This window comes from Hermetia illucens, chromosome 1, assembly GCF_905115235.1.
Source record: "Hermetia illucens chromosome 1, iHerIll2.2.curated.20191125, whole genome shotgun sequence".
Classification (NCBI taxonomy): domain Eukaryota; kingdom Metazoa; phylum Arthropoda; class Insecta; order Diptera; family Stratiomyidae; genus Hermetia; species Hermetia illucens.
The window spans coordinates 162,592,697-162,607,962 of NC_051849.1; the positions used below are offsets into that span (position 1 = coordinate 162,592,697).

The following is a 15,266-nucleotide window of genomic DNA, read 5'->3' on the forward strand; positions in this document are numbered from 1 at the left end:
GCATAATGTCAATAGCATGATAGATTTAGTGAATTAGTTGAATGAAAACAATATTTTTGAGCGCTTCTTTTTTCGGGGCTGTACTACATATACTCGAATCCTTCGTAAGGGAGGAGGGGGCTTTCACTAAAAAGAAAGTATGTATAGATCAAACATATTAACTAATTAAAAACTTCGGAAACATGTGTATCAACAGAAATCTCTAATAAACAACCAACAGAATATTCGCATGTGCGTAATTCTGCACTTCCAACCTGTCTCAATGCTCACCACCTACAATGAACATATTTAAAACTACCAATCCCTTCACACTAACATTCCGAGGAATTTCTATCCCCATATTGATTTGCAGTGGCCTTATGAAAGCATTCGTTTTTGTGGTAATTGATGATGATGGTGGACGGATATTGTGAGGAATTTTTACTGAATTAATCAAATGCCCTTTATATTATCATCTGAAAAAAGCAAAATAATTCTCTCACAATCGTTTTTATTTTTCAACAGCAGTGCGGTTGTTAATAATGGGTCTGAGATACCTTCATGAGACCAATAAAAGCTTTGTTTATATCAAACAAAACGCACTCATAATATTCAGTGATAGCTGAATGAAAAACTCAAAATACATTTTTTATTGCACATGCAGTCTATTTAACTTTCTTTTTGTTTTTAATGTATATATAATGAAACGCGAAAAATTTGCACATGTTGTATTATTCAAAATTTCAAAATAATTAGATCAAAGAAATAGAACAACATAAAAACTGAATAGAGGAAAAGAAATCTAACGAAGTTTTAAAACAAAGCCTTTTCTTTGTTTTCATTTAAATAATTTTTATAATAAATCACATGATTTGTTTCGAAAACCATCTCTTTTCAATTTAAAAACTTCAAGTTTCTTATTTTTTCCACTTTTTAACCTAAAATCTGCTCTAGCAATTCTTCTAAAATATAGTTGTACAAATACTTAGATTTGTTTTAATTCGAAACGAAATAGAATACAACTCAGATTGCAAACTTACATAAAATACATTATTAGGTTTTCATTTAATTGTTATATTTAGAGAATATGACTACAAAATATTTTATGACTTGGTATTTTACTTTTATTCTTGCTTCCTTCCGCTTCATGACAGTTTTCAAAAGCTATAGCCATTGCTGTGAAGTGGTTTAGTTTGTATTTTGTTGATTATTTCAAGTATTTTTTTTCTAATTTGTTGTTTGAAGAAATTTAACTGTCAATATGCTGTATCTTTATTAATGCTTTTGAGTTGTTCTCTCCTTATTTAATTGTATGTATTTTTACTTTGTAAATATTTACATAATACGATTTTTGTTCTGCTCTATTTATGTTATTTTTTGCTTTGCCTTTTATGTTATTTGTAATAAATTATTTAACCGTATGTTTTCACTTTTCTTGTTTCATTTTCACTTAGATAATAAAACGTTATTTCTACCGACTATCGGCCGAATCCATGTTGTTTCCACTTCGACTTTCGTATTCCATGACTTCTTGATAAATCAGCTCCTTCCACTGTTCAACAGTGTGCTCTCGTTCGTCGACGCTATGATCATATGGCTCTGGAGCAGGCTGTTGAAATATTTTTAAATTTTGATTAACAATTCATCGTCTATTGAAAGGTTGAATTACTATTTACTTAAGATTTATACTAAAAAATGATGATCATTAACGTAGTGATTGATGCTTTTATGTCAATATATTATATCTCCAATTAAAGTTAAATATCTTGTCTATTTAACTTCGGCTAGCACAAGAAGACTACGCACAGGAAAGTCATCTCGAGGCTCAAGGAGGCGAAAAACATGTGTCTAGGGCAGATGTATTCTGCGCATACCTTACATGTTATCTTCGATGTTAGCCAGTGCCTTGCTAGCAGTGCGACACTTAAATGCGCTGATGACGAAATGCGACGAAGGAGGGAGTTCCTCGACGCTGCTTCGCCTGCAGTATGATGGGCGAATGGCCTAGTGGCCACGGTGGTCAGCCACCAGTCCTGCGGGTTTGGTGTTAGTGTTGTCTTGTGCTGTCCTGCGTGTTTGATGTTAGTGTTCTCTTGTGATGTCCTTTGTGGTGTATTGTACGCAGAGCTATATTTAGCTGGTAAAAGGTTCCGTTGCGGTTCCCCGCTTCGGGCTGATTCCAGTTAACCCATTGGGGAGTGCCGTCCCCACGTACTCAAGGAGGGCGATCAGACCCTAGTCTGCAAGGGACTCATCTGAAGTGGCTCTGCCACGAAGCCTCACCAAAGGGTACCATGGGAACCGAGATGGCCCTCTGAGAGCATATGCTCCAGGAGAATTAGTGGAGAATGTGTTCTTGGCCCGGTTATTTGCGGTTGGCCCCCTAGTGGGAGTTTCATGGTGGTTGTGGTTATGCCTACATCGCGGGCAGAGCTCCTTGGAACTCAAGTGTGGAGTTGCGCTGTACAACTTTGGTGCCGTACACCTTAGTTGCGGCAGAGGTGTTAGATAGGCCTCGCATCCACTGGTATGAATTCTGAGCCTGCACTCAGCATAAACCAGTACCGCTGTGCTAGTCATGGCGGGGCTCTGATTGTGGTCCCAAAATCAATCCGTGTCCGAAGACGACCGTGGGATTATGCCTACACGGCAGGTATTCATGTTAAACCCCCAGGTCTTTCATACCTTACATGTATGATCTGTTGGTGTATCTATAGCTCTAATTAAGCAATCAATTCATCTTCTGTATGTATATCCACGTATTCAGCTTGAAATAATCGGCTTGATTAGATTGTTACGACATATGCAGCTACGTGATCGCAAATAACCATACACCAAACCAATTCCTGTATATGAAGACACTTAGTACGCATTTGCGCGGACAGACAAGCCAAGCTGCCATGTTTTCTATCATATGGTTAGCATAAATCTCTATGTGGAAGTATTACTCGGCAAGGGATCAAGTGATTGATATCAGTGAAGTCGATGTGTTTGAGGAAAAATGACATCGTCCATTGAACCTCTTCAAGAACGTCACCGACGACAAGAAGAAAAAGCATTGGTGACAGACTGTAACCGTCGCAAACTCTGCTTTGTACTTTAAATTCCCCTGAAATTTGCCTCCATGCAATTCCGGTAAAAATGATAAGCCACTCTTCGTTTTTCAAGAAAAAGTAAAAGAATAAAATAAATTCGAGAAGCTGTATAGATGTCTGAGAATATCGCACCACTCTACAATCTCCTGAATAATTTACGAAGCTTTTCCGTTATAATACAGCGAATAATTAAATAAAATTGGATTTCAGGTAGGTGAAGTGTAAAGTGTATATAAGACACTACGGGGAAACATTCTCTGTTTATTCGAGTTTGAACATTTTCTTCTTCAGCTTATATTCGATTCAGAAGCGGTGTCGGTTTTTTCGCTCCGTCAAAGACGTGATCTGTATGGAGTCGCGAGACTTACAAATCACCATACAGCATATCAAGCCACCGTTATTTCGGCCGGCCTTTTGGTCGTTTCCCATCGACTTCGATGTTCAGACCAATCTCTCAATTCTCGTTGGCCCGAATTACAGACCATACCATCGAAGACGCCTCTTTTGCAATTTTTCCACGATCGAGGCAACTCCAACCAGGCACTCAGAACTATAGAGGGCGACAGGGCGAACGACATTATGGTAAATTTTAGATTTGAGACGTTGGTTGATACGTCGGTCACAAAGAACTTCAGTTGCCGAATTCCACTTCATCCAGGTTATGCTTATGCGTGAAGCAATTTCATAACGCAGTTCTCCATTGGCTGATAACATTGATCCAAGAATGAGTGAATTTGCTCCGTGTCAAGACCACATTTCCTCCAATCCAATGCGTAATATTCCTAAATTTTTCATAATTAAGCCCATAATTTTTACATGTTATCTGAAAGCTAACAGATTGAGGCAACTATTCTCAATTTTGCAGGCTTGTAAGTTTAAAGTATCGTTACAATAATGCATATTGAAATTTAGATAAAAAATTGAGTTTGAAACTTCTTTAAAATTCAAATAGTTATTTCTTCAAAGTAATGAAGACATTTGCAATTGAAAAAAATATTAATTTATAAGAAATATTATGTAGTTTCCGAAAATGGTATCAAATCAGCATTATTCACGAAAAAGGCTATAACTCTGTAACGGTAAAAGATAGAATGCCCATTCCATAGGCCAATTTCAATCAAACAAGTGGCACTATCCACCATTAAAATGTGTACCATCGTAAACGCAACACCCTGTATACTACATACAAGTTGATTGGAAACTTTTTCCGTAATTTTCGCTAGTGTAAAAGACAAATTTAACTATGATAAATTCTATCATCTTAAATGTTTTTCTGTTCATATGAGTACATGTGGTTGAAGTTGGGGGGAGACGTAGCCCCTGAGTATTCAGACTGTTGTGGTCCATTGCAATCGAGATACGTACATCATTTTTCTCTAAAATAAGTTTTGTTATCAAAATTACTTATTATTAAAATTTAAACAGTTAAAACCGTATCGGTTCATCATGGAACCTGCCTTCATCCTGAAAACAAGTAAATTCAAAGCCGGATTTCAAAGCTTTTTGAACTTTTGATATTGTCAGAATAGAGTATTAATAGTGAGATGAAAATAAGTTCAATTAATATTTTGGACGACCGGTTAGCAAGTGATACAGTAAAAAGTACATTACTGCAGTCATCCATCCAATACGCTTCTTGTTATTATAAATACTCTATTCCAGGAGTAAGGAGAGTTATCCCAAAAAATAAAGTTCGATGTGGCCGGTGTATCCAAACCACTTCGTGTCTCTGTCGGTGTTCATCAAGGAATCCCTCTCATCATTCATCCTATGCATTGCTTTATGCAGAGAATATTTTCCGGACGTCACATGGCAAAAATAATCTCAAGCAACTTATCCAAAAATAGAATGGTCGCCTTATGTAACACGGTTCCAGATTGAATCTGCATAGAATTGAATTTTTGACGCCCGATTTATATGAAACAGGCACTGTCAATTGCTGCGTTATGAAATTATTTCACGCATTATCACAGCTTGGATGAAGCGGTGCTCCACAATTTGCATTCTTTGTGATCGATGTATCAACGAACGTCTCAAATCTAAAATTGACCAGAATGTCCTCTGTCCTGTCGCCCTCTATGGTTGTGAGTGTTGGCCGCATATAAAAAAATAATGACCGCCGAAGATGTTGTGTTGGACTAGTGGCGTGACACGCCTTGATTACATTCGGAATGAGGATATCCGCGATCGATAGAGGATTGCATCGATCGTGAAAAAATTGCGAGAGAGGTGTCCTCGATGATATGAATTGTAATTCGTGCTAAAGAGAATTCTCACAATCGGTTTGATCATCGAAGTCGATGGTAAGCGACCAAAACTGTTCGATAAAATCTGCTATAACTCCCGGAGGCTACATTGTTCCCGTCCCATGTTCAAAAAAGCAGTAATTCCGCTTTTGGAAAATGCGACAATATACATTAAGAAATTAATTTTCAGAATTATGGAGAACAATTATATATGTATAACTGCGGATGGCACAGTGGTTTGAGCACCAGACTGTCAGAGCGGAAGTTCGCGGTTCAAAACCTATTAATGTCAAAAAATTTGTATCGTTACTGGATACCAGCCGACTGAGCTGTGAATGAATATCTGAGTCAAATCGAGATAATAATCATGGGTGAGTGCAATACTGACTACATTGCCTCCTATAGGATACTGTATTTCTGCTTGTCCTGAAACTTTGACACAATATGGTTCAAACCATGCAGAAGTACCCTATTGTGCAAATGCATGTGATTTCTGAGCGTTTTCCGTTGAATACCATCAAAGCCCCCTGTATAAGTTTATGGTAAGTAGGTAAGAAGTTTGGAACGAAACATTTTTTGTAAGCAGAAATAGGCTCTGTTGTCGGTTGTGATGTTCGACCCAATATAGGAGAAATTATCAACGGTCTCAAAGTTGTAGTCTCCTATCGTTATTCTTCCCGTTTGACCAGTGTGGTTTGATGTTGTTGGTTGGTTTTTTTTTGGTGCTGACGTTGCCACCATATACTTTGTCTTGCCTTCATTGATTGCAGCTCAAGATCTCGCGCCGATTGCCGCCTGCTCGATCTGGATGGAGGCAGTTTGTATCTCGGGTAGTTAAAATAATAAGACTTAAAGACGTTTCTCATCTTTCGTGATCATAGTGAACTATTGTTCGACTTAGGTGCTGTGGTTGTATTTTGTGTGGTTGCAAAACTGTTTTCACTTCGATCGGAATAATCGAAAATAAAAGTTAAAATACCCTCCCTCATCTACATATTATTTCCAACTAACGATATTCACCAGAAAATAATTTTACTCTCTTTTCCAGTCTTTATGTGAATGATGAACCACCAGGATATCACCCAAAATAAATAAACATGAGTTATCAAACTTCGAAAATTCTAAACAAATTTCCATCAATAATTTTCCGGTTAGATGAAATAACAAATTATCAAATAAACGAAAATAGACACCCAATGAAAGGAAATTGTCTCTTTCATTCTCAGAATACTCACTTTTCGTCATATCATATTTCTTTTATGTCCCATAAATAATTGAAAATAAAATGAATGCCGATGGCAAAAGACGAAAGAGTAGCATATTATTGTGCTTAATTTAGACGAAAATGGGATAATAAAATGTGCTCCTACATTAAGAATTTCATATTTCTTTAAGGAAATATTTCGATGTGGGCGCACGGGTGCCTCTACGTTCACTTCAAAGAAATTCCATGAAAACGCGAAGTCAGATAAAATAAATTCATTCAACTTCGTTCAATTCGGATTATTTGGAAGGTCAAATTCTCAAGTTCACTGAATGGCAACATAATAATGAGTGTTAGAATTCAAAAAGAAATTCTTATGAATGGTATTTGAACGTGCTAGTAGGTGGTGACGAGAATGTTGAAAGGCAGACAGTAAAATTTCGAAAATAAAGAGTTATTAATGAATTTGTCTATGAAAACTTTCCAAATAATTATGGAAGATTGCTTTAAAAAATATAATCAAAGATGAATTGAATGGACGGACGTCTCACACCCGATATTAAATTAATAATTTAAATAAAAGTGATTCTCAATAAAAATAAAACTAGGTAGCTTTCTCTTCAATGATTGCCCTATTTTAATGTTCTTCTTTTTTCAAAAATTTGGATTTTAACAGAGATTCTAAAGGAACGTCGCTCATTGGTTATGTTAGTTTTGGAACAATTTGTTAATTGAATGTGAACTCTCAAAACGTTCTGATTCTCAAAAAAGTGCTAGCTAATTTCCATTATCACAAAGTTAAATAGATAAAGTTACTTGACTGTCAACTTCTCGATCTCATTGCTCCGGCCTCAAAGGAGACGAAATTTCATCATTTAGCTCTCATAATCATAATCACAAATGAACAAAAAAAAATGATATTCAAGAACCGTAAAGAAATACCTCCCCATTTGCACAATTGATGTTCTCTACACTAAAAGCTACATCAATTCATGATGATTTAACACCAACAGTCTCACCACCAATTCCTCGTGTTATCTGTTCCCTGAGTAGTGCAATGTAATGTAAAATGGAATTGATATAAATGGTAAAGTTTTCGCGGGAGAAAATAAAACCCCAACTTATCATTCGAGACTGAACGTATGCAATAAAGAATATATGAACGAAATATGTTACTTTATTTCTTCTTCCTTAAATTCGAAAAATGTAACTGTACAAGGTAAGCAGATCATCAGAGATAATCTAAACAATTGAAATCTGGCGCAAGATGAAGCACGACCCATCAAAAATTTTCCTGTTATTTCAACACTGAAAGCTTTTTTTACGGCCGCAAATCGATTTAAAAATTGACAACATGCTGAAGGCTTATTTTTAAAGAATACAATGTGTATACAATTCGCAGCTAGTATATGCAAGTTAGTATCTATATACGTGGCGGTCAAAGAGTAGTATAGTTCCCAAAACCAAACGTGGAAGGATGGAGCATAAAACGTGGGAAACGCCTGCTGAACCAACAGCAATAACTCTACTCCCAAACACTATATTCACATCCAGGTGGTGATCGCTGGGAGGACTTTCTTGATGAAAAAATTCAGACTTCAATCAAGAAGGGACGGAGTCGCACCAGATGGTTTGCTGGAAGTAACTGATCACGTGCTGATTGAACGCCGCCACCTCTCAGCCTTGATGAATGTCAGAACATATAGGGAGGACGATATAGACTCGTATCACTATCCCGTTGGTATATGGCCCCGGGCTCAAGTTACAACACCGCCTAGAATTCCCTTTGATAATCAGGTGAGAGAGAACACTAAAGCCATCCAAAACAGAGCCCTCCGTAACACCTATAAGGGGAAATAGGTGCCGCAATAACTACTGCTAACAGAGGTCCTGGAAATGAAGCATCAACAAATGATCTTCACAACCACCTGAAGAAAGTTATCATTAGTGCGGCCACAAACATACTTGGCTCCATTCGCAAAAAAATCGGAACGACTGGTTCGACTATAAATGTAAACTAGCAACGGAATGGAAAAATGCCACATACTGGGCAATGCGAATTCATAGAAAGATAGAGGAAGCCTGGAAGAACCAACAAGTCTGCATCGGAAAGTATTATACAAGGAGCGACCACACCAGGTGCGGAAGTTTTAACAACAAGTCAGCATGATGAAATCTTATACACCTCGATGTTCATCCTACCGAGACAAAGAGGGAAATCTGATTTCCGACAGAATGGGCATATTAGAGCGGCGGGTTGAGTACTTTGATGAACTACTGAACAACCAGACCATCGGTGAGTTGGAAGTCCCGCCAACTGAAGGCGACGGACAAATACTGCAACCACCAAATATGAAAGAGACAGTTCGTGCAATTCATCGGCTTAGAAATCATAAATCGCCAGGAGCCGATGGAATTACAGCCGAATTGGTTAAATATGGAGGCGCCAAGCGGTTCATCAACTGATGCTCAAAGTATGGGACAGCGAATCAATGCCTGACAACTGGCAACGCATAAAAAGGGGGATATCACACAGCAATTATAGAGGTATCACGTTGCTGAGTACCATCTATAAGATATTCTCTGCTATCTTGCTAGGCCGGATAGCCCGATACGTCTAGAACATCATTGGCCCATACCAAAGAGGATTCATTCCAGGCAAATCAGCAACAGATCATATTTTCTCTGCGGCAAGCGATGGAAAAACTGTTGGAATATGGACATCAGTTGCACCATGAGAGAATTCGGTATCCAGACGAAATTAATAAGACTGACTAGGCTGACCCTGACCAATGTGCGGGTCCAGGTAGAAGCAGCAGGGTCACTCTCGAGACTTTTCAACATCAACAACGGTCTAAGACAAGGGGATACCTTATCATACGTCCTCTTTAACCTGGCCCTGGAGAAAGTGATTCACGATACCGATGTGAATGCGAGAGGCACCATCCTCTTCAAGTCCATCCAACTACTGGCCTACGCTGACGATATTGACATCATGGGAAGAATAACCCGAGATGTACAGTCTACCTTCATCTAGATCGCGTAGGCGGATATCGGCGCGAGATCTTGGGCTGCATATGAACGAAGGCAAGACGAATTACATGGTGGTATCTTCAGCACCAAAAACCAAAAGCATCCAATGGGACTGGTTAAATGAGAACAATAGAGATAGAAGACTACAACTTTGAGGCCGCTGATTTCTACTTTCTTGGGTGGAAAATTTCAACCGATAATAGAACGAACGAATCTGCGTTGGGTTATTAGAAGCTAAAAGGAACTACCTCAGGTTACGAAAACTGTTTAGGGTCGAAGCTCTTACTGTACAAAACAATGATTTTGTCAATCAGGATGTATTCCTAAGAGACTTGGATTATTAGCAAGAAAAATAATGAGCTCTTGGTGCGCTCGACGGAAGAATTCTTCGAAGAATTTTTGCCAAGAAAAAAAACGACTTATTTTCATGATCTTTCATTCAAAGAGGTGAGTTCATTTTGATGAAACGCACATGTTGAAAAGTTATGTATGGCGTTTGTCATAGTGTGCGCATCAACAATTAATCCAATCGGCGATTTCGGTCCGGGTGTTTGATTTTTCACGGAGATTCGCTCAAAATTCAATTTGAATTCGCTGTCGCTTCCGGTGAGACATTCTGATGTTTAATTATCTTTTCGATCCTCACGTTATGATGTTTGTGATTGTGTTGGCATCGATAATTCCTTCATTATGTCATTTAATTACTTTTCAATATTGTGAATCAGTCTACTGCAGATGAACAAGAAATTACACAAGAAGAACATCGCGTTAGTATGGCCCGATTTCATGCTTCACAAATACAAGAACAAAAAGAGGCAGTATGTCAGGCTGCTCGGTTGACAATGAGATCAACAACATGTTAATTTTGAAGGCACAATAAGAAATGCTTTCAAGTGTTGATTTGTAATGGCAAAATTTTAGTACGATTGCACAATCGATTTCAACCAGCACCTTAATGAATATAAAGCATTAGTTCAGTTATTCATTGATTTTGAGTTCGCTGGGTCAGCTAGATAACCATAAAATTAACAACGCTTGTTCGACTCTTCGTGCCAATGCGTTCTTGAATGTTGTTAGAACAATAGTCATACCAAGTCCGTTTAGGTATTTGGATTTGTGCTCGTGTTTTTTTTCATAAACCTGTCAATATGAAGTTTTTTATGAAGAGATTTGGATCGCAAACCCATTGCTACATTTTTGAAATTTTGTAACTTGGACTTTATTGCAAAAGTGTGGCTACTTTGGCGGTTGTATAACAAGTGGGTGAAGTAAAACTGGGAACATCAACCTAGATCAGTATAGTATCAATCTAGAATTTAGGAAAATCCAGCAAAACTAAATCGTCACTTGTTATGTGTTGACTTTGTGAACTGGACCTTCATCGGGCAGTGCCGTTTTTATAGTCTACATGCGCATGAATCGAAAATGCCACAGGTCAATGTGGATCCTCCTCTTATATGCTAACATACCGCAAGTTTAATTTTGATGGCGAATACTAGCTCGTTGAAACGTGATGTTAAGCAAACAATAGCAATCGCTATAGGTAATTAACTTAATCAGTATGACTATGGAACTAAGTATATGTAATCGGTCACGAGAAAAGCTGTGTAAGTAAGTAATTTGAAAAGAGCTTAGCAATACAATTCTAAAATAAACGAAAGTCAGCTGAAAGCTGTGAACATACTGCGAAAATTTTGATAGATAGTATAGAACAGATTTAATAACAAGTAGACCTGAAATCGAGGAATTAAATCTGAGTGTAATTATGTGGTGTTTCCAGGGATTAATTATTTGATATTAAATATCTACACCAGCCAAAAATAAAAAACAAGTAGCTGGAGAAAAAGAAATGTTGTATTTCTGATCGAAATTTGACGCTTTATTTAGCATACTTAGAATTATCCGATTTAAGTCTAATATGAGGCGTTTTGTTCGCAAACTTGTTGCCATTTAGAAGGCAACTTCATTAACCCCCCTTCCTTATTTGCAAAAAACTCAGACAGCCAGCTTTCGCAAGCCTCTTTTGAGGCCTAAGTTGTCCCTAGCACTGAGAGCTTTGCATGGACCAGAAGAAATGGTAATCACTTGGTACCAGGTCCGGACTGTACGGTAGCTCCCGAGCTCCCGTAGCTTCTGGCGGATCATCAAAGTTGTGTGAAGCCGAGCGTTGTCCTGGTGGAACACAACACCATTCCTATTGACCAATTCTGGCTGCTACTGGTCAATAGCCTGCTTCAAATGGTCGATTTGCTTACAGTAGAGGACTGAATTGAGGGTCTGGCCATAGTTAAGCAACGCATAGTGGATGATTCCTTCCAATCCCACTAAACACACAGCAAAACCTTCCTAGCCGTCAATCCGGGCTTGGCGATGGTTTGGGCCGGCTCGCCACGCCTCGCATTTTTACCTGTCAGGCAGTAAAAACGTAAAATGTGACGAATTTCTTGCTTAGTGGACTCCACCTTTGACACGCTATAAGACTGAAACGCATGATCACAACACTGTCAAAGAGACACTTGTAGCACAGATTGTCGTCTTCAAATCGTCGTATAGTATGACCCGATGCGATAAGTACAACACAAGACATGTTTAAGTGTCGTCATCTATTGACAAAATATCACATTTCTTTTTATTCCTATATAATGGAAAATTGATAAGAAAGCATAACTTGACCATTTTTAAAATAAATGTTCCAAATGCCATAGATATTTCAAAAAAATCTATCCTGATTTTCTCTGCGGCATATTTCGACGAAATGTCATTTATTATGCTGGGTATGCTGCGTTTGATACTATTATACTTGAACTTAGAATCCCAAAAATACTAATCGACGCATCAGAATGACAACGAATTAATCCAGAGCATAGCGGAATTCTCAGGATTTTAAGAATAACACGGTAGATGTTATATACCCCATAAAAAACACAAGAAATGTTTAATTTATCAGGTACGATTCGCGTACAATACGATACGACTATATCGAATAAAAAATTATTGTAAAATATTTCCGCTAGTCTGAAAATACTCTCTTTGCTTACAGCATGGTTGAATCATACTTCCATATATATTATAGCCAGGTGTGTGCGATAAGTAGCATATAGTGGAAATAATTATTTCCAAAATAATAAGACTAATTTGATTTAATCGGAAATCGTATTCAATGCAAATCAATTGAAACCAAAAGCAAATACATTTCCATATAATTAACGGCGAAATAAATACACTATTCCAATATAGAAGAGCAATCTCCTTCCGAAGCAAAAAAAGGGTTGAGTACCAATTACGGATATTCCATGCACATATGGATACTTCCTGTAGTGCTCAACATTTGTTTAGGTTGTTTGGGGCACTGAACTCATGTTTATTGAAGTTGTAGAACATGTTAGCCCATCCCATAAAAAATCTCGATTGCGCTATGCTACTGCAAAGCTTTTGATTTTCCATCTGTACACAAGCTAAACTAAATGCAAACATTTTCTGAATGGACGCACATTCAGAAAAGAGCATCGAGCTACATACATGCAATGATTATTCAATAACGCTGAAACGTACAGTAAATGGTTTTCGATATTGCCTACTAAAAAACTGAAAAAAATCATCAAGTACTTACAGCATTCACTTCTTCAGCATCGTACCATACATTGATATAACTATGTAGCAGAGCTTGATCGACCGAAATACGATTTTCTGGATCTATAACTAACATTTTACTTAATAAATCACGAGCTTCGGCTGCTTTACGTCGGCTCTGTTCACTAGGATCATTTGGAAATAGGACATCTGGGAATAGTCTTTCAAATGAATAACCATTATATCTTGGCCGATTTTCTACATAATTTCTAACAGTTGGCTGTAAACGTTGCATAAATGATGCAGATGGAGTACCTAATTGTTCTGTTTAAAGAAGAAAAACAAATGGGAAGATAAAATTAAGTATATTGCTCTAGAAAATGGTTTGTCATCGATACCTACCAATTATCTTATTCCATTGATCAATATGATCAGTTCCAGGAAACAAAACACCACCACGTATCATCTCACCCATTATGCATCCAACAGACCATATATCCACATTTTCCGTGTAACCCATACCCAATATTACTTCAGGAGCTCGATAATACCTTGTGACTACGTATGGTGTCATCATGAATGTTGTACCGGCGGTTCGTGCGAGACCGAAATCAAGAATTTTTAAAGTACAATCTGCTTTTACAACTATATTGGATGGCTTCAGATCCTGAAAATATTATATGGCAAAGAAGATATGAATTTCGTTGAATTTTATATGATAGGCATTGGATAAAGGAAGTCAGTTATATGTTGGGAATTTTAACGATTAAAACTTACTCTATGTATTATTCCAGCTGAATGTAAATGTTTTATCCCGCACAACATTTGATAGAGAAGATATGACATTCTGTCATGATCCAAGTCCATTTGTATGACCTGGCATAAATTGGCGTCCATAAGCTCCATAACAAGGTAGACATCTTGAAATTCTTCTAATGTGCGCTGCGGTGTAAATGCATTTAATAAACCAATTATCTGAAACATGAAAAAGGAAAAGATATAAGTCATAAAATCACTATAGTTATTTTGAGTAATATTGAAAGTCACGTGATTCTACCGGAAGAAAGATATAGGGGTTTAAATGTGAAATAATGATGCGAGTCCTACATCGTGCCTTAAAAGCGAGTTCAGTGGTTCATTCAACTCAAGATTTTAGTTCAGACAGAAAGTTCACAAATGAAATACTATATTGATCACCAACCCATAACCTTACCTAATAGCTATTGAAGGAGTCATCAGAATAAATGTAGACGACAATAGTATAACTATAAGGCCTACAAATAAGTTCTGTCGGTTTTTTCTTTAAATTTGAATCTTTATTGTGAAAAATTGGTTATACATTCGTTGTTCAAAGTATTGCCCATCGCTAGCCACAACTTTCTTCCATCTTTCAGACAATTCATAGATACCATCGCGCCAAAAATTGACCTGCTTGGCCGTTATCCACTCATCGAGCCATTTTTTGAGTTCGTCGTAATTGGAGAAGTGCTGGTCAGCCAAGCCATGCGGCATCGACCGTAACAAATGGTAATCAGAAGGAGCAATGTCTGGAGAGTACAGCGGGTGGGGTAGGACTTCCCATTTCAACGTTTCTGGATATGTTTTAACGGGCTGTGCAACATGTGGACGAGCATTGTCATGTTGCAAAATAACTTTATCATGCCTTTGCTGGTATTGCGGCCGTTTTTTCTTGAGTTCGCGGCTCAAACGCATCATTTGACGTCGTTAGAGTTTGCCCGTGACCGTTTCGTTCGGTTTTAGCAGCTCATAGTATACCACACCCAGCTGGTCCCACCATATACACAGCATGATCTTCTCACCATGAATATTCGCTTTGGCCGTCGATGATGAGGCATGGCCGGGGTATCTCCACGTTGCCCGACGCTTGGGATTATCGTAATGGATCCACTTTTCACCGCCAGTAACTATTCGATGCAGAAAACCCTTCCTTTCTTGTCGTTGGAGCAGATGTTCGCACGTGAAAAAACGGCGTTCGACGTCTCTTGGCTTCAGTTCATATGGAACCCAATTTCCGAGCTTTCGGATCATTCCCGTTGCTTTTAAACGATTGCAAATGGCTTGCTGAGTGACTCCAAGTGTTTTTCCAAGTTCTTCTTCCGTTTGCGATGGATCTTGGTC

At 37.9% G+C, this 15,266-nt stretch overlaps 1 protein-coding gene across 4 annotated transcripts in view; it reads right to left on the reverse strand.

The window, feature by feature from the left end:
- Positions 1 to 472: 472 nt before the first annotated feature.
- LOC119647241 (stress-activated protein kinase JNK) overlaps positions 473 to 15,266 on the reverse strand; it is a 107,264-nt gene continuing 92,470 nt past the window's right edge. For all 4 annotated transcript variants that reach the window (XM_038048106.1, XM_038048104.1, XM_038048105.1 and 1 more), the window contains 4 exons: positions 13,905 to 14,102; positions 13,530 to 13,794; positions 13,168 to 13,451; positions 473 to 1,588 (listed from right to left, as the gene is read on the reverse strand). In XM_038048106.1, coding sequence (XP_037904034.1) covers positions 1,451 to 1,588; positions 13,168 to 13,451; positions 13,530 to 13,794; positions 13,905 to 14,102 — 885 coding nt within the window. In that variant the 3' untranslated portion in view covers positions 473 to 1,450. The remainder of the gene's footprint in view (positions 1,589 to 13,167; positions 13,452 to 13,529; positions 13,795 to 13,904; positions 14,103 to 15,266) is intronic.